General features: G+C 39.1%; 1 protein-coding gene across 2 annotated transcripts in view; it reads right to left on the bottom strand.

Moving 5' to 3' along the window:
- Positions 1-25,233, bottom strand: part of KIF4A (kinesin family member 4A) — a 128,108-nt gene that overhangs the window by 59,709 nt on the left and 43,166 nt on the right. For both annotated transcript variants that reach the window (XM_003360353.4, XM_005657819.3), the window contains exons 8-10: positions 12,705-12,821; positions 11,895-12,070; positions 7,425-7,486 (exon numbers count right to left, since the gene is read on the bottom strand). In XM_003360353.4, the coding sequence (XP_003360401.1) occupies positions 7,425-7,486; positions 11,895-12,070; positions 12,705-12,821 (355 nt within the window). The remainder of the gene's footprint in view (positions 1-7,424; positions 7,487-11,894; positions 12,071-12,704; positions 12,822-25,233) is intronic.

Genomic DNA, 25,233 nt, shown 5'->3' with positions numbered 1-25,233 from the left:
ATGTCTCTAAAAATATAAATATACATTTTTGAGAAAAGAAGTAGCATCTTTATTTCTTTGTAGAACATTGACCAATTGGAATTCCCCTGTGGCACAGTGAGTTAAGGATCTGGCATTGCCACTGCAGAAGCTTGGGTCACTGCTGTGGTGCAGGTTTGATCCCTGGCCTGGGAACCTCCACATGCCATGGCTGTGGCCAAATAAACAAAATACAAAAAAACCCCCACAAAAACATTAAACAATTGCCTTCAATTGTCTGATTCATGAACTGTTTCTTAGAATCAGCTACTTTTGTAGCTGAAACTATGTACTATAGGATATTCTAGGCAGTTGGAAGTCTGGAATGTTTTTCATTAGTCTTGTGTTCATTAATCTTATCTTACATAAAACAGCTCTATGCTAAATTGAAAGGAAGAAAGGTTAACTGCTTCTAAGCTGGATATACTAGAACAGGTCTTTAGGAAACCCTTAAGGAGATCCAAGCTTTCCCCAGTTTCTTTCTTTCTCTCTCTCTTTTTTTTTCCTTTTGCTTTTCAGGGCCGCACATGCGGCGTATGGAAGTTCCTAGGGACTGAATCAGAGCTACAGCTTCCCACTTAATGCCACAGCCATAGCAATGCCAGATCTGAGCCACGTTTGCAAACCACACCACAACTCACGGTAATGCCAAATTCTTAACCCACTGAGCAAAGCCAGGGATCGAACCTGGGTCCTCATGGATACTAGTTGGGTTTGTTACTGCTGAGCCACAACAGGAACTCCATTCCTCAGTTTCTTTATCCAACATTCTTAAAATATTACCAGGACACCAAGATGAAATGACTCAAAGAGGGAGAAATACAAAGAGAAGGACAGTCATTTCTGGGTGATAAAATTATCGCAATTTTAAGATTCATTCTTTACATGTTTCTAAATGTCCTATAAGAAGCAAGGTATCACGTTTATAACCAGAAAATGACTGAGTTATTGAGAATAAGGATATTAAGAGAAAATAGGTTCACACCAAACAAGTATAAACTCCAAATGGAAAAATAAAATGTAAAAAATAAAAACAACATAAGTACTAGAAGAAAACATGGGTGAATTCCTCTTTAATCTTGGTGCAGGGAAAGGCTAACTATGAATCAAAATCCAGAAATGGGAGGAGAACATATACAATGTAGCCACCTTGGGAAACAATTTGGCAGTTTCTTTAAAAGTTAAACATAATGGAGTACCCATCATGGCTCAGTGATAATGAATCTGACTAGTATCCATGAGGACACAGGTTTGATCCCTGGCTTTGCTTTGTGGATTAAGGATCTGGCTTTGCCGTGAGCTCTGGTGTAGCTCACAGATGCTACTTGGATCTGGTTTTGCTGTGACTGTGGCTGTGGCTGTGGTGTAGGCTGGTGGCTACAGCACCAGTTCAACCCCTAGCCTGGGAATCTCCAAATGCCATGGGCGCAGCCCTTAAAAAAAAAAAGTTAAACATATGACCCAGAAATTCCACTTCTAGGCATCTACCCAATAAAAAGCATATGTCCATACAAAAACTTGCAAGTGAATATTTATGGCAGCATAATTCATGATAGCCAAAAAGTTGAAAGAACCCCAAAGTCTATTAACTGGTAAATGGACAGGGGGACAGACAAAATGTATATCCAGCTAATGGAATACTATTTAGTGATAAAAGGAATGAATAATGATAGAGTTCCCATTATGGCACAGCAGAAATGAATCTGACTAGGAACCATGAGGTTGTGGGTTCGATCCCTGGCCTCGATCAGTTGGTTAAGGATCTGGCGTTGCCGTGAGCTCTGGTGTAGGTCACAGACATGGCTCGGATCTGGCGTTGCTGTGGCTCTGACGTAGGCTGGCAGCTGTAGCTCCAATTGTATCCCTAGCCTGGGAACCTCCATATGCCACAGGTGTGGCCCCAAAAAGACCAAAAAAAAAAAAAAGGAATGAATACTGATACATGCTATAATATGGATGAATCTCAGAAACATTATAGATGAAAGAAGCCATACAAAAAGATTCCACACACATGAAATGTCTACAAAGCAAAATTTTTTTTTGGTCCTTTTTTTTTTTTTTTTTTTTTGTCTTTTTGGGGCTGCACCCCTAGCATATGGAGGTTCCCAGGCTAGGGGTCGAATCAGAGCTGCAGGCCTACATCACAGCCACAGCAACGCCAGATCCAAGCCGCATCTGAAATCTACACCACACCTCACAGCAACACCGGATCCTTAACCCACTTAGCGTGGCCAGGGATCAAACACACAACCTCATGGTTCCTAGTCGAATTCATTTCTGCTGTTCCATGACAGGAAATCCCTTTTTTAAAAATCTTTTTAGGGCCGTACCCACAGCATATGGAGGTTTCCAGGTTAGGGGTTGAATCGGAGCTGTAGCTGCCCAGCCTACGCCACAGCCATGGCAACACAGGAACCGAGCTACACCTGCAACCTACACCAGAGCTCACGGCAAAGCCAGATCCTTAATCCACAAAGCGAGGTCAGGGATCAAACCCGTATCCTCATGGATACTAGTCAGATTCCTTTCCACTGAGCCACCACGGGAACTCCCACAATAGGCAAATCTTGTAGAAATAGCAAGCAGATTAATGGTTTCCTGAGGCTGGGAGTGGGGAAAGGAGTGACTACAAACGGGCATGAGGGATCATTTTGGGGTGATGGAAATGTTCTAAAATTGGATTGTGGTGATTAGCTGTAGAGAACAAATTATCCTAATATCCTGTTAAAATATTTGTAACACCCATTACAGACAAAAGGCTAATATCACTAATATAAAAAGAACTACTGAAAATAAGGGCCAGGAATTCCTATTGTGGCTCAGGGGGTTAAGGACCCAATGTTGTCTCTGTGAGAATGTGGGTTTGATCCCTGGCCTCGCTCAGCGGGTTAATGATGCAGTGTTGCCTCAAGCTGTAGGATAGGTCGCAGACACAGCTTGGATCCAGTGTTGCTGTGGCAGCTCCAATTCGACCCCTAGCCTGGGAACTTCCATATGCTGCAAGTACTGCCATAAAAAAGGAAAAAAAAAGAGGGGGCCAAAATTAGGGTGGCTGTTATAAATAAAAACAAAGAAAATAAGTGTTGGCAAGGATGTGAAGATATCAGAATGCTTGTGAACTTCTGGGAGGAAAGCAAAATGGTGTTACCATTTAACTAAATAATTAAAAAAATAGAATAACTATATGATCCAGCTATTCTACCTCTGGGTACAGTACCCAAGAAACTGAAAGTAGAGTCTTAAGGACATATTTGCATACCCATGTTCATAGCAGCATTATTCACAATAGCCAAAAAACAAAAGCAACCTGTGTCCATTGACAGATGAGTTGATATACAACATATGATATATACACACAATGGAATATTATTCAGCCTTTAAAAGGAAGGAAATTATGACATATGCCATAATATAGATGAAACTTGAAGACATTCTGCTAAAGGATAACTATTGTATTATTTCACTCATATGAGTTACTTAGAGTAATCAAATGAAAGTAGAATGGTGAAGGCCAGGGGCTGAGGAGAGGGGGAAATGGGAAGTTATTGTTCAATGGGTACAGAGTTTCAGTTTTGAAAGATAAAAGTTTTGGGGAGGATGGTGGTGCTAGCTGCACAATACTGTGAAAAAACTTAATGCTACTGAACTGTATCTTAAAAATGATTAAAACGGTAAATTTTTGTTATATAGAGTTTATCCACAATTTTTTAAAAAAAGGGCCAAAGGGTCAAAAACATCCAATAGAAAAATAGGACAGATGAATGATCACCAGAAAAAGTGATAAAAGCAGCCCAATATGAAAAAAAAGGCAGCTCAAACCCACTCATAATTAAATAAATGCAAATTAAAACAATACTGAGATAGAATTTCTTCCCTATCAGATTGGCAAAAATTGAAAAAGTATGACAACGCATTTCATTGGCAAGGGTGTGGGGAAATAAGCACTCTCATACACTGCTGCTGGGAATGCAAATTGGTATAATCCTTCTGGAGGGGAAAATGGCAGTACCAAATAAAACCACATGTACACTCATACCTTTTGTCTCAGCAATCTCATTTCTAGAAATCTACTCCGAAGAAAAATAATGAACGATATGAAATTTTATACACACAAGGTCATTCACTGCAGCACTTTGTAACTGCAAAGTATTGGAAACAACCTAATGCCCATAGGCAGGAGAGAAGATGAATTACTATGTATGGCATATGCACACATAAGAGTGCCATGCAGCTGTAAAACAGAATGAGGAAGACTGTTTTATGAATTGATAATAATTTTGAGGAAATAGTGAAAAAAGCAAAGCCACAAAGTGTATCTATAGTATACTACCATTCACCTGAGAAAAAAGAGGATATGAAAAAATACATCAGTATCTGCTCATTTGTACAAAAAGAAATGCAGGAATAAACTAAAGAGATGGGTTAAATACAGGGGGAAATAGAACAGTGGTGATAAAGGGGTAGAAGGAGGACAGAGTAGCATGGACAAAGAGAATGACATGCTTTTTTTTTTCCTTTTAAAAAAATATGGTGGGACTTCATGCAGTGGTGCAGTGGGTTAAGAATCTGACTGCAGGAGTTCCTGTCGTGGCTCAGGGGCTAATGAATTCAACTAGGAACCATGAAGTTGCAGGTTCGATCCCCGGCCTTGCTCAGTGGGTTAAGGATCTGGTGTTGCCGTGAGCTGTGGTGTAGGTTGCAGATGCCACTCGGATCCCGAGTTGCTGTGGATCTGGTGTAGGCCGGTGGCTACAGAAGACAAAAAGACAAAAAGCACCCCCCCCCAAAAAAAAAAAAGAATGAAAAAGAAAAAGAATCTGACTGCATTGGCTTAGGTCACTGTAGAGGTACAGGTTTGGACCCTGGTCCAGTGTAGTGGGTTAAAGGATCTGGTGTTGCTGCAGCTGTGGCGTAGGTCTTAGATGCAGTTCGGATTCAATTACTGGCCTGGGAAGTTCCATCTGCCACAGGTGCAGCCATAAAACAAAAATACATATAGTGGTGAAAAGCATAATATGAAATTTACCATCTTAACCATTTCTATATATTTGAGTATCTTTATTTTAATTAATTAATTAATTAATTTTTGCTTTTTAGGGCCATGCCCGCGGCATATGGAGGTTCCCAGGCTAGGGGTCGAATTGGAGCTACAGCTGCCAGCCTACACCACAGCCAAAGCAATGCAGGATCCGAGCCACGTCTGTGACCTATGCTATAGCTCACGGCAATGCTGGATCCTTAACCCACTGAGCAAGCTCAGGGATTGAACCCACAACCTCATGGATCCTAGTCGGGTTCGTTAACCACTGAACCACGAAGGGAATGCTTGAATTTGAGTATTTTTAATTCTTTTTTTTCTTTTTTTTTGTATTTTCTAGGGCCGCACCTGCAACATATGGAGGTTCCCAGGCTAGGGGTCTAATTGGAGCTATAGCCACCGGCCTACGCCACAGCCACAGCAACGTGGGATCCAAGCCACCTCTGTGACCTACACCACAACTCAGGGCAATGCTGGATCCTTAACCCACTGAGCGAGGCCAGGGATCGAACCTGTAACCTCATGGTTCCTAGTCGGATTCGTTAACCACTGAGCCACGACGGGAACTCCTTAAATTCTTCATATAAGTAGAATCATACAGTATTTGTCTTTTTCAACTTATTTCACTTATTTTACTTAACATATTGTCCTCAAGTTTCATTCATGTTGTAACATGTAATACAATTTCCTTCCCGTTTAAGGCTGAATAATAGTCCCTTGTATGTATGTATTGTATTTATATACCACATTTTATTTATCCATTCATCCACTGATGGACATTTCTGTAGCTTCCACTTCCTTAACTATTATGAATAGTGCTGTTATGAACATGGGTATGCAAATATCTTTTTGAGACCTTGTTTTCAATTCTTTTGCATATATACCCAAAGGTAGGACTGCTGGATCATATGGTAGCTCTATTTTTAATTTTTTTTAAGGAAACTCCATATTGTTTCCCATAGCAGTTATACCATTTTATAATCCCTCTAACAGGGCACACAGGTTCTAACTTTTCCAGGTTTTCCTCACATCCTCACCAACATTTGTTATTTTCTGGTTTTTTTTTTATTTTATTTTTTTATAATAGCCATCTTGACAGGTGTATGGTGATATCTCATTGTGGTTTTGATTTTCATTTCTCTGTTCTGAAGATATCTTTTTGTATAACTCTGAATCTCAGACTATCACAATGTTTCACATAGCCTTCACCTACCCAAATTATCAACAAATAATTAAAACCAACCAAGAAAGATGTAGGGAGCACTCAAAGTGGAATACAAACAATAACTTAGGGAAACAGTATCTTGCCTGGATACTCTAAGCCTAAAGACAAAAAGAACTGTACATACATGCTGTAATCTAGTTTTTTCCCTTTGTTTTCTTTTTTGCCAGGCCAGGGATCAAATCTGAGCCTGAGCTGCAACCTATGCCACAGCTGCAAGAATGCTGGATCCTTAGCCCACTGTGCCATAATGGGAATTCCAAAGTTTCTAAAAGTGTTTCTCACAGGGGTATGGACTAGCAATTCTGAAATTATTTTATGTGTATGCTAGAACTAAACAAGTAAATAGAATGTAGATAATGAGAGCTGTTTTTTCACTGTTGGAGAAAGAAGTTATAAAGAGAGTGGGAAGATGAAAATAAACCCTATAATGCTGGACTGGAATCAGAAGTGTCAGTCTAAAATCATGGTTTTTAATACATATATAGATAGATATAAAAATACAGATACGAGTATATGTGTGAGTTACTATACATACAGATATTTCCTAGCTCTACTCATTGAGAAAACCTAGAAGTAGTGACATCCCAATAACAATGAGCACACTTAATGCCCAGATCTGGTTCCTAAATACCATTTTCCAATTTAAAAACAAAAAAAGCAAAAACCAGGGCTCCTTGGACATATGATTGCTTCCAGAACTGGGGCAGGGAAAAATATAAGATGAGTGTGGAACATCTGGTGAAAGTGCTTAAACACTCGATGGCGTGTTAAAGAACATAAGAGCCACCCTGAAGGAGCTCCTAGTGGACAAAGCAGAAACAATTTGGGTAATAAAACAAATAATGATAGTTCTGGATGTTAATGCATAAAATAAAAGAAATACCCATGAGTCTATATGAATATAAATACATAATAAAATAAATAAATGGTGGGGGAAGAGAGAGACAGTTTTTCCTCATAGTAGAATTCTAATTAATGAACTTCTAAGGCCAGAACCCACACTCCTAAATAGATAGGATGTTTGTTAAGATCCCTACCTTGACACCAAGTGCTACCAGAAACTTTAGAATATCAGGGGGAAGACAATCATAAGAAGAAAGAGGCTCTGCTAGAATATACATTTAAAATTAGTCTGACTCTTACTTTATAGATCCAGGCAGGGTACCTCCATGGGCTTGTAGCAACAAGACCTGTAGCTGTTGTACCTAAGAAAGGCAAAGAAAAATAGCTATTTACTAACCAAAAACTACTGATCCAAAATTGGGGGGATGGGATTGACCTTTACACACTACTGTGTATAAAGCAGATAACTGGCAAGGACCTGCTGTGTAGTACAGAGAAATGAACTCAATATTCTGTAATAACCTATATGGGAATAAAGAATAGATACATATTTATGATTCGCTTTGCTGTACACCTGAAACTAATAACAACATTGTAAGTCAACTATACGCGAATAAAAATTTTTAAAAAAGGTAAGATGTCCTTTTTGGTAATGTATAACTAGGTTTATAAAATTTTTGTACATATTAAAACACATGATATTTATCCAAAGAAAATAAAGTTAATTAAAACAAAATCTACTAAGACTTAAAAAAATTACTTACCCCTTATCAGCAAAATTACCATATTAGCAGTAGGGTAATTTTGCTTTGATACCTATGAAATCTAAGGCATAGCTTATGTTTTACAGTAAGCAATAGGGCTGATGATTCAGTGATAAAAGGACAATCAACATTACATGAATAACTAGTTCTTAGAAGATGAGTCATCCCTTTTATCTAAGCACCTTCATGAGTTTTTATTGAACATCTATTTTTTTTTCCCAATCAGACTTAGCACTGGGCTAAGCAGTGTGGGGGGAATACAAAAACTCTGGTGGTTTATTCTCAAGTTTACAATCTAGTTGATGAAGACAAGACTAAGGCTTGGAAAAGTAGGAAATAATACAAGACAGAAGATGCTAGGTCATCAGGTATAGTTAAGTCCTTTAGGGTTCTGCGAAGAAGCAAATTTGATGAAATCCCAAAACAGTCCAAAGGAGGCTTCATGACATGCAGTCATCCTCTCCATTTCCTCCTACGACAAAAGAGGAGCTGTTCTGCTTGTGCTTTGGCTCCCAACTCTTCTTGCCTCCTGAGAAATCTTACTCTATTTGCTATCCCTTCTCTCTTCTATATCTTCAACTTCTTCCTTTTTTACAAGATCCTTACTATTAAGATTAAAATATATTCAAGTCTCTTCCATCTTAAAACAAAACAAAAGCACCTTTCCCAATCCCATTTCCTATCTCTTTTGTCCAATTTCTCTCCTTTACAAAGTTTGAGAGAAGAGTCTACCCCCACTGCCTTCATTTCCTTTTGCTCTTCTCTCACTTGGTCCTTAACCTATTCCAATGATTTGTGCCCACAACATTCCACTAAAATAACTCTTGCCAAGGTCATCAATGATCTGCATGTCACTACATTCCATGGGCATTTTTCAGTCTTCATTTTATTTGACTGTTTGGTAGCATCTGGCTTATCAGACACCACAGTTTCCTGCCTTTCCTTCTATTCTTCAAGCTGATCTTCCAGTTCTCTTTCTTAGTCTGTTTTTGCTCCAATTGTCCTTTAAATGATAAAGATCCTCAAAGCTCAGTATCAGTCTTCTCACTTTGTATTCTCTCCTTAAAGTCTCATCTCTGCCTATGGTTTCAATTACCATCTTTAAACTGGAGACTCCCAAATTTATCTCAAACGCAGATCTTTCTGAATTTAGAACTTTTTTTAATGCAATAACACTAGTATTTTACATTTATTTTCACATCATTATTTCCAAAGCATGACTACACATGTGATTTCATTTGATGCTCATAGATTTCCAAATCATTTACAGAGAACAAGCCTGTTTGATAGGGAGAAACTGGTATTTTATCTCCATTTTATGACTAGGAGGGCTTCAGGCAGAAAGCTTACGGGGGATTTGCTGGCCACCAGTGAAGAAACTGCTGGTAAAGGGATGCTGTTCCCTCCAATCCAGCTCTCTCTCCCTTGCAACCTGCAAGTAAGGCTTATCAGAGTTAGTATCCCACTGCAGAGAGCTTTCACAGTCCCTTAACAAGCTACTACTGCTCCATCTTGGAGAGATAGTGGGTAAAGTCAAGGGCAGGATATCAGGAGACCTGGTTCTTCTGTCAGTCTGCCCTGAACCACCTACATTCATTTCTTAGACCACAGTGTCTTTTTTTTTATTTAAAAAAAATTTTAAGATTACTTAATAAATTTTATTACATTTATAGGTGTACAGCAATCATCATAGACCCCAGTGTCTTAAAGTGGGAATAAAGATATCTGCTCTATGCACTGGCTTATTATGATGAGATTAAATAATGAATATAGGAGTTCCCGTCGTGGCGCAGTGGTTAACGAATCCGACTAGGAACCATGAGGTTGCGGGTTCAGTCCCTGGCCTTGCTCAGTGGGTTAACGATCCGGCGTTGCCGTGAGCTGTGGTGTAGGTTGCAGACGCGGCTCGGATCCCGAGTTGCTGTGGCTCTGGCGTAGGCCGGTGGCTACAGCTCCGATTCAACCCCTAGCCTGGGAATCTCCATATGCCGCGGGAGCGGCCCAAGAAATAGCAACAATAACAACAACAACAAAAAAAAAAAAAGACAAAAGACAAAAAAAAAATAATGAATATAAAAGTATATTTTGAACCATAATCACTACATAAATGTCAATGTGAGATAGGAAATCTGAAAGGAAGGGAGCTTCTCTGAGGCCTGAGTCTAGCCCCTGGAGTCAGATACCATGCAAGACGGTTTAGATATAATATTTCATTTAATCCTCAAATCAGCCCAGGGAGCTAAGTATTACCATTATTAGATCCCCTTAGTTTTTTTGAATTTGGAATCTTTATATTCAACTATTTACTTCATATTTCTACTTAATTGTCTGCTATCCCAAACCTGGTCCTTCTCCAGTGCATTCAAGATCAGTGAATATGGAGTTTCACATGCCAGAAAGCTGGGTGTCATATCCTTGCCCCCTTATCTAATTCACTGGTCACTTCTTTCTATCACCACCACTATGGACCTAAACCTAAGCCATCATTTCTCTCTCTCCTGGATCACTGCAGGAACTTATTAAGTGGGCTCCATGAGTCTACCTTTGTTCTACAATAAGCCAATTCCACACAACAGCCATACCATTTTTTAAAAGTATAAATTATCAATGTTGCCACCTTGCTTTTGACATCCCTCCTTGAAACTTTCTTCCCTTACCTGACACCGCTGATTTTCTTCCTACCTGTGTGCTTCTTCTTCGTCTCTCTTTTCCCCATTCCTAAATGCTGCTGTAACCCCTGAGTTCTGTCTAGCCTTCTTCTCTCTTCTTGGCAATTTGCTCATTCAGCAAATATTGAGTAATGCCTTTAATGCGCGAGGCACTCTGATCTCAACCATTCCATAACTTTAGATGCCATCTAAATGCTGATGACTCTCAAATTTGTATCTTAAGCTCAAACCTCTCTGCATTAAACCTGTATACACAGCCATGTTTAAGTAACTCTACTTAGATGTCCCCCAAGCCTTTCAAGTTTAAAATGTCCCAAACTGAAGTTCATCATTTCCAATCCCTACTTGATCCTGTTTTTCCTTCTGTATTCCCTGACCCAATGATTGTTACCACCATTTATTCAGTTGTCCAAGCAAGATACCTGGGAAGCAACTTTGATTCTCCCCACCTATCCTTCCACAAATGTGTTACCACATTTGTAAGCCCTATATATTCTACCTCCTTGTTTTTTGCTTTATTTTATTTTATTTTGCTTTTTAGGGCCATATCTGTGACATATGGAAGTTAGCAGGCTAGGGGTCATATAGGAGCTGCAGGTGCCAGCTACACCATAGCCACAGCAACACAGGATCCAAGCCGTGTCTGCAATCTACACCACAGCTTGTGGCAATGCCTGATTCTTAACCCACTGAGAGAGGCCGAGGTTCGAACCCATATCCTCATGAACAGTAGCTGGGTTGGTTACCGCTGAGCCACAACATGAACTCCGTTTTTTGCTTCTAATTTGTCTCCTTCCCTTTATCTCTATCGCCACTGTCTTTAGTTCAGGCCATGGTTCTCACCTGAGTTATTATAACAGCCTGATTTACTTTCCTACTTCTAGTTATGCCCAACTCTAATCCATTTCCTCTATACTTGCTGGAATAATCTCCCTAAAACATACAATGTCACCTTCTTACTTAAAAATCTTTCAATAATAATTTTTTTTAAAAAGATTATAAAAAATCTTTCAATGGCTCCTACAGCTTTAAGGTTGAATTCCAAATTTTTTTAATAAGTCATATAAAGACCTTCAAGATCTGACTCCTGCCTACCTCTCCTGTCTCACCTCTCTCACTGCTCACTTCTTTATCAGTGAAATCTCCAATACCACCCTCCAATCTTAAAAATGACCCAAAAACATGTTAAAAGGAGTTACTTTAAGATTTCTCCAAACTAACATAATTCTTAACCAACATCTTTAAACTTCTGATAGAGGAGAAGCTGAGAAGTAGAAGCACTATCATTCTACTCACATACTTGAAATTTTTCCCATCAAATATTAAGCCCCTTCTACCTGTTGCTTCAGATGATTAAGTTCAGCTGTCTGAGGATCAATATTAATAACAGGTTTGTTCTTGATTTTTCTTGCTCTGTCAGCATAGCGAAGAGTATTTAATGTTTCCTCTAGATTGGAGTCAGCAGGACTCACACAGGCTATCATAAGAGTGTGGCTATTACCTCCTAGAGAATCTGAAAAAGAATAATGGAAGGAAATGAAATCAAACATGTACGATGCAAGCAAAGATATCCATTTGGGTTGGTGACTTCAAGCTCAGAGCTGGAAGAAAAAAATTCTTAAGTATCTACAAATTTCCTATTGTTTCAATATAAGAACACTAAGATCTTTGTTGTGTAAAATGATAGAATTTAGAATCCTATGGCATGTGTCCTCGTTCTTAATAGAGACTGTGACTGCAGCAGTCAAATGTGTTAAAACAGTTGGAGCCTGGCCCAAGTAAGATAGGAGCCACTATTAGGATTAAACATTCTTTGGATGCCCCCTCTAGGTAGATTTTAACTCTTTAGGGAATTTTGCTTTATCAGCACTAATAAAACAGTAACCAAGTTCATTTTCAGGTACAAAGTACTAAGAATAGTTGGCATTCTAAAGATTTCTTGGCTCTCAAAGTCATATATGAAGACATTTTTTCCATTACTTTAGAAGCCTGCTTGCCAACAGGTTTCTCTCTCCAGTTTATCAATTAGACAGTTCTATATACGATAGTCCAAAAATCTGGCCTTTTACCTGTTCCATCTTTGCTTTCTCAGCACTATCATTCTGAATTACTTTCTTTTATTTTTTAGAGGCGCTTTTGGCTTTTACCTTGAAGCAGTCGAGTCAACTTGGAATCTCTGTAGGGCACAAAGCCACCCTTTTTGTCATCTCCAAGAGCACTGATTACATTTCCCAAGCATAAGAGGCCTCGGTTAATATTAATACCTAATAGCAGGAAACAAAATTTAAATCACTTGGTAAAGCATCTAACATATACTTACACTTTTCCTGAGAAAGGCAAAAGAAATAAAGACCCCATAGAAATGTTAAGTCAGCAAACGTAAGGAAACTTCTTAATCTCAATCCTGTTCACTTTTCTGAGAATGCCTCTTTAAGTTCAAAGGACAAAGGTGAGTGCACAATTGAATCTATTGGCACTTCTTGCCACTTCCCAAAGAAACAAAGCAGACAGACAGATAACCATTGCCATGACAACAAACATCTGTATATTTATTTACTTTTTATAACATTATCACAACATTTAAATTAATGCTGTGAAATTAGATTAACAGCTATTCTTTATTATTATCATCATTATTTTTATTACCATTTTCAGCTTACTGATAAGGAAACTAGCCCAAAATTTAAATGATTTCTCAGGGGTCAAACAGATGGCAAGTAGTAGGCCTCAGGTTCCATTTTAGGACTGTGGTCAAATCCTATGCTCTTTCTATTATACCGTATTGCAATACCTTTCCTCTTATTGCTTTATATAAAGATTCTTTTCTAATTCTTAAATTGCAAGTTTTACTCTTCAAATACTGTAATAATCTCTGAGGTCCCTTAAAAGCCTCTGACCCTCTTATGGTTATGTTTATCATGGAAAGTGTATATAGTGTAATGGTTAAGTGCATGGGCATTGGTATCAGATAGACCTAAGTTCTAATCCTGGCTCTATCACTGACTAGCTGTATGAGTTGCACAAAGTTCCACTATAAAATAAGGCAAATCTACCTACCTTATTAGGTTGTTGTAGGGAAATAAAATACTTTACACAAAATAAAGTTAAATGACACATAAATGGCATCATTATTGTTAGCACTACTCTACCTTTAACTTATTTAGCCATACTTTACCTGAAACAATTCTATCCACAAAATCCTAAACTCCAAAATTCCTCTCTGACTGCATCTTACTAACCTTCCATTTCTTTCATAGATCCTGTTCTTCACCCTTATTGTGGCTACAAATTTACTGACACTTTCAAAATACTCCCAGTAGATCATCTTTCCTGTGCTTTAAACTATCTATTCTGGACCCTATGGTCAATCATTTCCATTATACTTTCCCAAACACTCATCACAAAACAGCACTTGATTTCCTGTTGCATGAGATTAAAATGATAAATTCTTGACATAGATGGAGTATATACATCATAAAGACTGGGAAGAACATGTTTGCAGAGACCTAATACAAGTTCTGACTGAGGAGAAAACTGTTCATATAGGAGTTCCCGTCGTGGCACAGTGGTTAACGAATCCGACTAGGGAACCATGAAGTTGCGGGTTCGGTCCCTGGCCTTGCTCAGTGGGTTAACGATCCGGCGTTGCTGTGGCTGTGGTGTAGGCCAGCAGCTACAGCTCTGACTGGACTCCTAGCCTGGGAACCTCCATATGCCGCGGGAGTGGCCCAAGAAATAACAAAAAGACAAAAAAAAAAAAAAAAAAAAAAAAAGAAAACTGTTCATATAAAATTCTAAGAATGGGAAATCCTGTCGTGGCGCAGCAGAAACAAATGCAACTAGGAACCATGAAGTTGCGGGTTTGATCCCCGGCCTTGCTCAGTGGGTTAAGGATCCGGCGTTGCTGTAAGCTGTGGTGTAGGTCACAGACATGGCTCGGATCTGGTGCTGCTATGGCTCTGGCGTAGGCCGGCAGCTATAGCTCCAATTCAGCCCCTAGCCTGGGAACTTCCATATGCCGCGGGTATGGCCCTAAAAGGACAAAAGACAAAAGACAAAAAAAAAAAAAACAAAAAAAAAAACTAAGACTTGAGCTTCTTCTCTCTAAAAGAATGAGAACAGATCAAGTGAGGAGAGGATCAAGAATACTACTCAACAGTTTTGGGTATTTGTTCACAAGGGCAACAAATAACAAAGAAGAGATTTTTAACTTAAAAAGGGAAATATAACCTCACACGTATATGGAAGTACATTACAACGAATCTCACAACTAGAATAAAAGGGTATATTGGTAACGGGAGAAAAACAAGCTAGGACAGAAATGAAGCAGCTCTCAAATAGGAACAATTTTGCTTATTACAGGACATTGGGCAATAGTGAGAGGAGAAAGAGTGAAAAAGAACTTGATTAGGAGACAGAACCTTAGTTCAAACTGCCTCTGCCACTTAACCAATGTGTATGACCTTGGACAAAGCCACCAAAACTTTCCTTTATCCATAAAACAGGTATAATACATATCTTACCTTATGAGGCTATGATAGAAATCAAATGTGATCTATAAAGCACTACCTAAATGTAAGTTATTATTAATAGGTAGAGAAGCTTAGATAATCTAGATATTTGCTAAGTTACATGATGCTGAAAGCAGAGCACCTGATAAATTCCTTATCTCCTCTGATGACAATTTCTTTACTCAAAAGATACTGCAAGTAAAGAAGGAAATGACTGCTTTGGCCTTCAAGCTGACACACATGGAAGAACTGATTATATAAGTAAAATGATGAGAATCTGGTTGTAGGGGAGCAAGCCACATGGTCAGACATCAATACACTGGATGTTAAGAAAACAGATTTCCAAAATTCAGGGAAAAAAAGATAAGTTTCTGGGTATAGAAAGTCTAAAGGGGAAAAAGTAGGAGTTCTCATCATGGCTCAGCAGAAACGAATCTGACTAGCATCCATGAGGATGCAGGTTCGATCCCTGGCCTCAGTCAATGGGTTAAGGATCCAGTGTTGCCATGAGCTGTGGTGTAGGTCACAGACGAGGCTTGGATCTGATGTTGCTGTGGCTGCGGCATAGGTCAGCAGCTACAGCTCTGATTAGACCCCTAGCCTGGGAACCTCTGTATGCCACAAGGGTGGCCCTAAAAAGACAAAAAGAGGGGGGGATAATGAAAGGTTTTCGAAAAATAAAATTATAATTATCTAGTCATATATTATTCCAATAAAAAATTGATGTAGCTTCAAAGGAATCAATGTTAACAAATAACCTCATATACAAAAAGAACACAGAGAGCATTATAGGAAGCTCTGTTCAAACATAGGAGACTGACCACCGCATTTCTTTCTCTCCTAAGATAGCACTAAAAGGAATTTTAAAAGTACTAACCACAAGATCTTAGAGCATAGGAGAGGAAATACCAGTAGGCAAGAGGTTTCAATGTGTTTTCAGCATACAGGTAGAGAAGCAATAAATGACTCAGCAAGATGGAGGAGCCTCAATCTAAAGTGCCTGCAGAGGGACAATGATGATGAGAGTAATAATAACAGCTAAGTTTATATGGTGTTTACTATAAGCCAGATACTGCTCTAGAAACTTAACACATATTACTTCACTAGGAACTATAAAGTTTGCATAAAGTATGATTATCCCTGTATTTACAGACACGTGAGCTGAGGCACAAAGAGATTACGTAACTTGCCTTAGGTCATATAGCTAATAAGTGGTAGAGTCAGGATTCAAATGGAGGCAGTCTTGCTCCAAAGTCCATGATCTTAACCTCTAGGCTCTATGGACATGAGCTAATTTGCTCACTTAGAGGCACCAGATACCTTGGAATGAGGAGAAGGCTGGGGCTGAAGAGACAGGAGTGGCGGAAAATGTATCTAAAGAAAACTTGAACTTTTTTTTTTTTTTTTTGCTTTTTAGGCCCACACCCACGGCACATGGAGGTTCCTAGGCTCGGGGTCGAATCAGAGCTACAGCTGCCAGCCTACACCACAGCCACAGCCACACCAGATCCTAGCCGCATCTGCAACCCACACCACAACTCACGGCAAGGCTGGATCCTTAACCCACTGAGCGAGGCCAGGGATCGAACCCGCAACCTCATGGTTCCTAGTCGGATTCGTTTCCAGTGTGCCACAACGGGGACTCTGAAATCTTGAACTCTTAAGTCTCTCCTCCAGAGCCATGTGACTACCCATGTGTCCCCCATTCTCCATGCACACACACATACTATATATACTCTCCTTGGGTTATCTCATCCTTGACTAGAGTTCCAATAAATACCTGTGTTAATGACTCCCTCAATATGCATCTCCAAACCAGACCTCTTTCCTGTTGTCCAAAACCATATTTCAGCTGCCCAGTGAATAACCTCCAGTGGGCTGTGCCCACATGGCATTGCATAACCCAGAACTGAACATAGAATTCACCTTTCTGTGCAAATCTATTTCACTTCCAGAACTGTTCCTTTTCTTTGTCTCATCATCTAACCAGTCAGCCAACAAACAGCAATGTGAAACATCCTGGACTCTTCCTCTTTCCCACACATCCAAGTCCTTTTCATCATTTAGTAAATATATACAATATTCTAGGCACTGTGCTAGGTATTAGAGACACAAAGATGAATACGTCACAATCTCGAGGAGTTCATAATCTAAAGGGGAATAGACACATCAACAAACAGATGATTGCAAATATAATGTTAAAGGAAGAGGTAAGTATAGTAAAAATGAGTTCTCATAGGAGGGAGTAGGCATTGAAAATTTGAGCTGAATTGCAAAGGATGACCAGGAAGGACAATGCTGATGGAGGAGAGAAGAGTAGAAAAGAAGAATGTAAGGGCACTCCAGGCAGAGAAATAACATATGTCAATGCACATTTGTGAAAGATGCATTATACATTTTGATAGTGGAATTATAGGTAGGTCAATATGAATACAATGCAAGTTATGAGATAGACAAAGGCCAGAAGACAGTGAGGGACAGATCATAAAGAGCATGACATGTCACGCTCAGGTATTTGTGTTTATGCTGTAGGACAGTAGTTTTCAAGCTGTGTTCCTCAGAACCTTAGGGATACTTTAGGGAACCACAGAAATGCTTTAGAGTTTCTGCAACTGTAATTTGGATTTTGTTTTAAAAATTATTTTTATTGTGGTAGAATATATACACCATAAAATGTACCACTTCAACCACTTTAAAATGCATAGTATGTATAGTTCAATGGCATTAAATACATTCACATTGTTGTGCAACCATCACCACTATTTAAAATTATTTTAGGAGTTTCCTTATGGCAAATTAAGGTTACCACTACAATGGTTCTGGTTACTGCAGTGGTGCAGGTTCAGTCCCTGGTCCAGGAATTTCTGCATGCCATGGGTAGAGCCAAATAAATAAATAAATATTTTAAATTTTAACAATTGCATTTAAATGGCTCATTCCAATGTGCTATAAAGCAAATCTGAACATACTGGAGTCTGCTGACATATTATCTTGTGCAGCAAGGCTAATTAATTTTTCTGCAGTCTTTGAAAATACCTATTATTTGTACATATGTTTAATTTTTTTGCAAATGCATAATTTAACATTGTGGCTTTGCACTAGACTTTTTCCCCAGCTCACATGCACATTCATGGAAAACTGTACAAATAATTATACCACTATAGCACATGAGCTTGTACTGAAACACTAGACAGAGGCAGTTACTCAATTCATGGGCTTATCAATGCATCATAGTCATTATGTGGTACCAAGCAAATATGGAACTCAACATGTTGAGATGACATGCTATTAAAGATGGCTTCATAATCTAAGTATCCACTAAGGGATTGATGGATGAATAAAGAAAATGTGGTACACACCCACACAGGAATATTATTCCATAAAAAAGAAAATCCTGCCTTCTGTAACATGGATGGACCCTGAGGACATCATGCTGGGTGAAATAAATCAGGAGAAAGACACATACTGTATGTTCTCACCCTATATGTGGAATCTAAAAAAAAAAGCTGAAATCATAGAAAGAGAGCAGAAGGGTCACTGCCAGAGGCTGAGGGGTAGGGGAAATGGGAAGATGTTGGTCAAAGGATACAATCTTCGGGAGTTCCCGTCGTGGCTCAGTGGTTAATGAATCCGACTAGTATCCATGGGGACACAGGTTCGATCCCTGGCCTTGCTCAGTGGGTTAAGGATCCAGCGTTGCCTTGAGCTGTGGTAGAGGTCACAGACGAGGCTCAGATCCTGCATTGCTGTGGCTGTGGCATAGGCCAGCAGCTACAGCTCTGATTAGACCCCTAGCCTGGGAACCTCCATATGCCGCGGGAGTGGCCCTAGAAAAGGCAAAAAGGCAAAAAGACAAAAAAAAAAAAAAAAAAAAGAAAAAAAAAGGATACCATCTTTAAGTTATTAGATGAATAAGTTCTGGGGATTCTTATGTACAATATGGTGACTGTAATCAACAGTACTGTATTATGTACTTGATGGTTAAGAGAGTAAATCTTAATAAAATTTTTTATTGAGATTAACATTAGTTTATAACATTATGTTTCATGTGTACAACATTATATTTTTACTTCTATATTGCACAATTTTCTCACCACCAAAATTTTAGTTTCCATCCATCATTATACAGTTGATCCTTTTTACCCATTTCACCCTTCCCTGCCTCCTTCCCCTCTAGTAAACACTACTCTGTTCTAAGAAACTAAATTTTATGTTATCACCATACACACACAAATGGTAACCATGTGAAGGGGTGGAGGTGTTAACTAACCTTATTGCAGTAATCATTTCACAATATATACAGGTACCAAATCATCACGTTATACACTTTAAACTTAACATATGCTCTATATCTCAATAAAGCTGGAAAAAGATTAAATCAATAGTACATATGAAGCACTTAGCCAATGGCCCTTAAAAAAAAAGAGAGAGATGGTTTCAGCGCTTCTTGTAAGCTTTGTGTCTTGTTAGACATTTATAGTTATTACATAACATAAATTAGGAAAGATATTGTTAGTAATCCAACTTTGAATTTACAAACATCCTACCACTTCTCATTGAAGCTCCTAGATCAGTTTAACAGGTGAAGACAATTCTGAAATTGTAAAATGAGCTGTTAAAATTTTTATAAGTCACAATTATATACAGTATGAATCAGGATTATCCTGATAATGTATGACCAGAATAAATTATAGGAAAAAAATTGATACAAAACCTTAAATAAAATTGTAGCTGTCATCTAGAATCCCCAACATGTCATATATTAAGAATTAAGAACGTTCACTGGAGCCTAGTATGTAACAGCAAAAGTCTGGAATCAACCTAAATGTACATCAATAGGAGAATGGTATAATAAATACAATGGTATATCTATACACTATATGGACTCAAAAAAGAACACAGTAGAGATATATATGCTGATATATATCTAACATAAATCATTTAGGGAGGAGTTCCCACTATGGCTCAGCTGGTTAAGAACCTGACTAGTATCCATGAGGATGTGGGTTAGATCCCTGGCCTCCCTCAGTGGGTTAAGGATCCAGGGTTGCCACAATCTGTGGCGTAGGTCACAGATGCAACTCGGATCTGGCATTGCTGTGGCTGTGGCATAGACCGGCAGCTGCAGCTCCAATTTGACCCCTAGCCTAGGAACTTCCATATGCCATGGGTGTGGCATTAAAAAGACTAAATAAATAAATAATTTAATGGAAAAAATAAACAGAGTATATATTATGCTTCTACTTGTATAGAAGGAGATAATGTCCAAAAACATAGACTAGGGATTTGGGGAAAGAGAAAAAATTACTTTTCATTATACTGCATTAAAAAATCCTTTTTATTTCAAAAGTAGTTATAGAGTCACAGGCAGCTGCCCAAGAAAAAAAATGTACAGGAAGGTCTTATGCACCATTCACCCAGCCTCCTCCAATGGTAACAATCTCCCATAACCACAGTAAGATATCAAAACCAGAAAATTAAACTTTGTCTTATTCAGATTTCACCAGTTTTTACATGTACTCCGTGTGTGTATATGCAGTTCTGTGCAACTTTTATCATATGTATAACTTCATGTAATTATCACCAAAATCAAGACAGAGAACTGAGCTACCCTTTACAGGCACATCTGCCTCTTCACCTTCTATCCGCCAAGCCCTGGCAATCACTAATTTTTCTCCCCTATAATTTTGCTATTTCAAGAATGTATAAATGGTATATACAGTGCGTAACATTTTGAAACTGGCCTTTTCTTTTTTGCTCAGCATAATAATAATCCATCCAAGCTGTTGAATAGTTCATTCCTTTTTACTGCTGAGTAGCAGTGAACAGCATGGATGTCCCACAGCTTGTTTAACCATTCATTTACCTGTTGGTGGACATTTGAGTTGTTCCAGTTTTGGGTTATTACAAATAGAGCAGCTATGAACATTCATGTATAGGTTTTTGGGTGACCATACACTTTCTCTGGAATTAATGTCCAATAGTGCAATGTATGAGAAATTCAAATTTACCACATTCTTGTCGGCATTTGGTGTTGTCACTATTTTTTTCTTTTAGCTATTCTGAGAGGTAATCAGAGGTATCCTCGTGGTTTTCTTCTGTATTTCATTTATGACTAAGGATGGTGAACATCTTTTCATGTGCTTATTGTCATCTCTATATCCTCTTCAGTGAAATATTTGTTCATGTCTTTTGCTCATGTTCTAGTTGAATTATTTTTTACTATTGAGTTTTGAGTGTTTTCCCTATATTCTAGATACAACTCCTTTGTTGGATGTATTTTCTACCACAAAAAATTTGGATATGAAAGTAAATATAAAGAAATTATGATCATAAAAATAGCTATAACACTCCTATAGTTTGAAGACTGACCTACTCAGTGTTATAAATTTGAACTTATAAATTTATGTGAATTTACAATCTGTTTTTTAACTTATTTCAACTGTTAGAATTTATTTAAACAGTTCATTTTAAAAAGAGTTCCTCTGGAGTTTCTGTCGTGGCTCAGTGGTTAACGAATCCGACTAGGAACCATGAGGTTGTGGGTTCGATCCCTGGCCTTGCTCAGTGGGTTAAGGATCCAGCGTTGTCGTGAGCTGTGGTGTGGGTCGCAGACGCGGCTCGGATCCTGAGTTGCTGTGGCTCTGGGTGTAGGCCAGCGGCTACAGCTCCGATTCGACCCCTAGCCTGGGAACCTCCACATGCCGTGGGAGCGGCCTTAAAAATGGCAAAAAGACAAAAAATAAAAATTAAAAAAAAAAAGAGTTCCTCTGCTTTAAAAGAAAGGCAGATTAAAAACATGTGTTGTACATGATGGACACAAATGAAGAGTTTGAAAGAGAGTAAACATGATCAAATTTAGATTTTAGAAATATTACTTTGGTAGTCATTTGGAAGGTAGATTTGGGAGTAAAACAATTGGTGTTTAAGAAACCATTTAGGAGGATATTTTAACAGTTCAACTGAGAGCTCTCTAAGGACTGGCACAATGGGAGAGGAATGAAGGAGATAGAAGACAAAGTTTTTTTTGTTTTTTGTGTTTGTCTTCATAGGGCCGCACCTGAGGCATATGAAGGTTCCCAGGCTAGGGGTCAAATCAGAGCTACAGCTGCTGGCCTACACCACAGCCTCAGTAATGCAGGATCTGAGCCTCATCTGTTACCTACACCACGGCTCATGGCAAAGCCGGATCCCTAACCCACTGAGCAAGAACAGGGATCGAACCCGCGTCCTCGTGGATACTAGTCAGATTCCTTCCTGCTGAGTCATGATGGGAACTCCCCTCAAAGGTGTTTAAGACATAAAAATGACATGACCAAGAGACCTTTTGGATGTGGGAGATGAAAAAGGAAATGGATACAACATGTGCTCATATTCCAGGAATAAGGCAGATATTAAATTTATCTGGCCAGCCAACAGTTATAGAACACCTATTGTGTGCCAGGCATAGTATTTGGCACAGGTGGCAAGAAAATACAAACTGTTCTCTACCCTCAACAAACTCAAAGTTTAATGAGAAAAAAAGACAAATAAATAATTGCAATGAAAAGGGAGAATACTGTGAGACTTGGTAGGGTGACAACTGATTGGGAAGGGAGGTAATCTATATCATGATAAGGCTTTGGCTTACAGGCTTTCAGGTAAATGCATTTATCAATATTTGGCTAAAATACACTTAAAACTTGCACTTTTCATTATAAAACTTACATTTAAAAAATCTATACAAACATTAAACTCCAGTTAATAACATGTAAGCTAAAAATTTGGGAAGAAGTACACTAATGTGTGCAATTTACTTTAGAAATAAGAACGTGGATTAATGAGTAGATAAATGGACAGATATGTAATATAGCAAATATAGTAAAATGTTAATGGTAGAATCCAGATACTATCTATAGGAATGTTCCTATAAAATCTTCCAACTTTATTGTATCTTTGAAAATTTCCATAATAAAATGTTAGGAAAAAACATTATGGGAACACCAACTAATAGAAAGACCTTGACCCAAAGTAGAGGTTTCATAGGTAGGTGATATCTGAACTGTGAATTGAAATATTAGTAGGAATTAACAGTCAGAACGAAAGGGACAAACTCAGGCATTCAATGAGGGCCTACAATGACATACATGTCAGGCACTATGCCAGGTCTTAGGAGTTCAAAGACCAATAAGACATAGTTCCCATATATATAAATATAAATATATATATAATATATATATAATGATTCCCATTATATATATATAATGATTCCCATTATATATATATATATATATATAATGATTTTTCTTCCATCATAGCTGGTTTGCAGTGTTCTGTCAAATTTCTACTGTACAGCAATGTGACCCAGTCACACATACACATATACATTCTTTTTCTCACATTATCAGGCTCCATCCTAAGTGACTAGACATAGTTCCCAGTGCTACACAGCAGGATCTCATTGCTAATCCATTCCAAAGGCAATAGTTTGCATCTATTAACCCCAAGCTCCCAATCCATCTTGCTCTCTTCCCCTCCGCCTTGGCAACCACAAGTCTATTCTCCAACTCCACAATTTTCTGTGGAAAGGTTCATTTGTGCCGTATGTTAGATTCCAACCCACTTTTGATTGACTTGCTGTCTCCTGGGACCAGCCAGGCAAGGAAATGACTGTAGTGCAGAGTTGGGGTAGTGTTAGTGTAGAAAAGAGCTAAGCACTAGGTATGGGAGGTGGGAGTCAGAGGAACTGGAGGTGGGAGTCAGAGGAATGGGAGGTGGTTCGAGGGAACGAAATTGGAGCTGAGTCTTAAAGGGCGAAATAGAACTAGCCACGTGAAGACAGAGGGAAGGCACTTCTGGCAGAGGGAGTAGGATGTACAAAGATGTACAGATGAGAGAGAACTTGGCACACTTAGTATGGCCAAGATTGCGGTGAAAGGCTGGAGAGAGGGGGAGCTAGCCAGGCAGGCAGGGAGAGAGCACAAAAGCCATGCTAAGCAGCATGGTACAAAGTGAGGGCAGAGCTCTAAGCAGGGATATCCAGTTTAGGAAGAACATCCTGGCTGCTGGTTGGTAGTTAACTAGAAAGGGTGACTGACTGAAGGTAGGGAACCCAGTTGGAAAGCTCTATGCTAATGATGGAAGGCCTGAACTAAGGTAGTGGTAGCAGGGTTAGAAGAAAGAAAGGCACTTGAGAGATGAGAAAGTAAAGCTGACAGGACTTGGTGACTGATAGGATTGGGAGGAGCCAGAGTGAAGGAAGAGTATGGGATGATGCCCTGGTTTCTAGCTTGGGTGACTGGGAGATGTTGGCATTGCTGAATATAGGTAATGGAAGGGCAACTTCAACAGGAAGGGATGGGGAGTTCAGTTTTAGATATGTGGAATGGGAGGTACCTGTGGAACATTCACGAGATGCCCACAGGCAACTATCTATTTAATAGGCTGAAATGTAGATGTGAGATATGGGCTGGAGATAGAGGTTTGGGATCAGCAGCATATGGGTAGGAACTATCAGCATCTAAGTGACCGAGATCACTCACAGTGGTGCAGAGGTGGCAAGGTGATAGGCTTGAACAGTGAGAAGAGAAAGAAAAAAATCCCAGGATAGAACCTGGGGTATGTTTCGAATATGGGTAAGTGGAAGAAGAGGAGCCTGAGAAAGAACTCTCAGAAAAGTAAGGGGAAAGCCAGGAGAGGGTAGTGTCACAGATCCAAGGGAGGAATGAGACAGACCAGAAGAAGAGGAAGAGTGTCAGACACAGTGGAGTCACCAAGTAAGAGGAAGACTGAAGAGCCTAATGGATTCAGTTATTCAGGTCATTGGGTGATCTTGGCAGGGAGAGATTCAATGGGATGAGGATGGAGGGCTGCCAAAAATGCAGAGTGAAAGGAAAAGGGAAAAGAACAGAAGTATGAGGAGGATGAAGAATTTGTTCATTTTAAAATTGGAGAAACACATTGGTATGCTTCTACGCTGAGGGGGGAAAGCTAGTAGAGAGGGAAAGATTAAAAATACTGGAGGAGGAGTTCCCATTGTGGCGCAGCAGAAACAAATCCGACTAGGAATCATGAGGTTTCGGTGTTGGATCCCTGGCCTCACTCAGTGGATTGAGGATCCGGAGTTGACACAAGCTGTGGTGTAGGTTGCATATGCGGTTCGGATCCCTTGATGCTGTGGCTGTGC

Source organism: Sus scrofa, chromosome X, assembly GCF_000003025.6.
Source record: "Sus scrofa isolate TJ Tabasco breed Duroc chromosome X, Sscrofa11.1, whole genome shotgun sequence".
NCBI classification, from domain to species: Eukaryota; Metazoa; Chordata; class Mammalia; order Artiodactyla; family Suidae; genus Sus; species Sus scrofa.
Note: the sequence above shows the minus strand (reverse complement) of the source record. Positions and strands in the feature narration are given on the sequence as shown.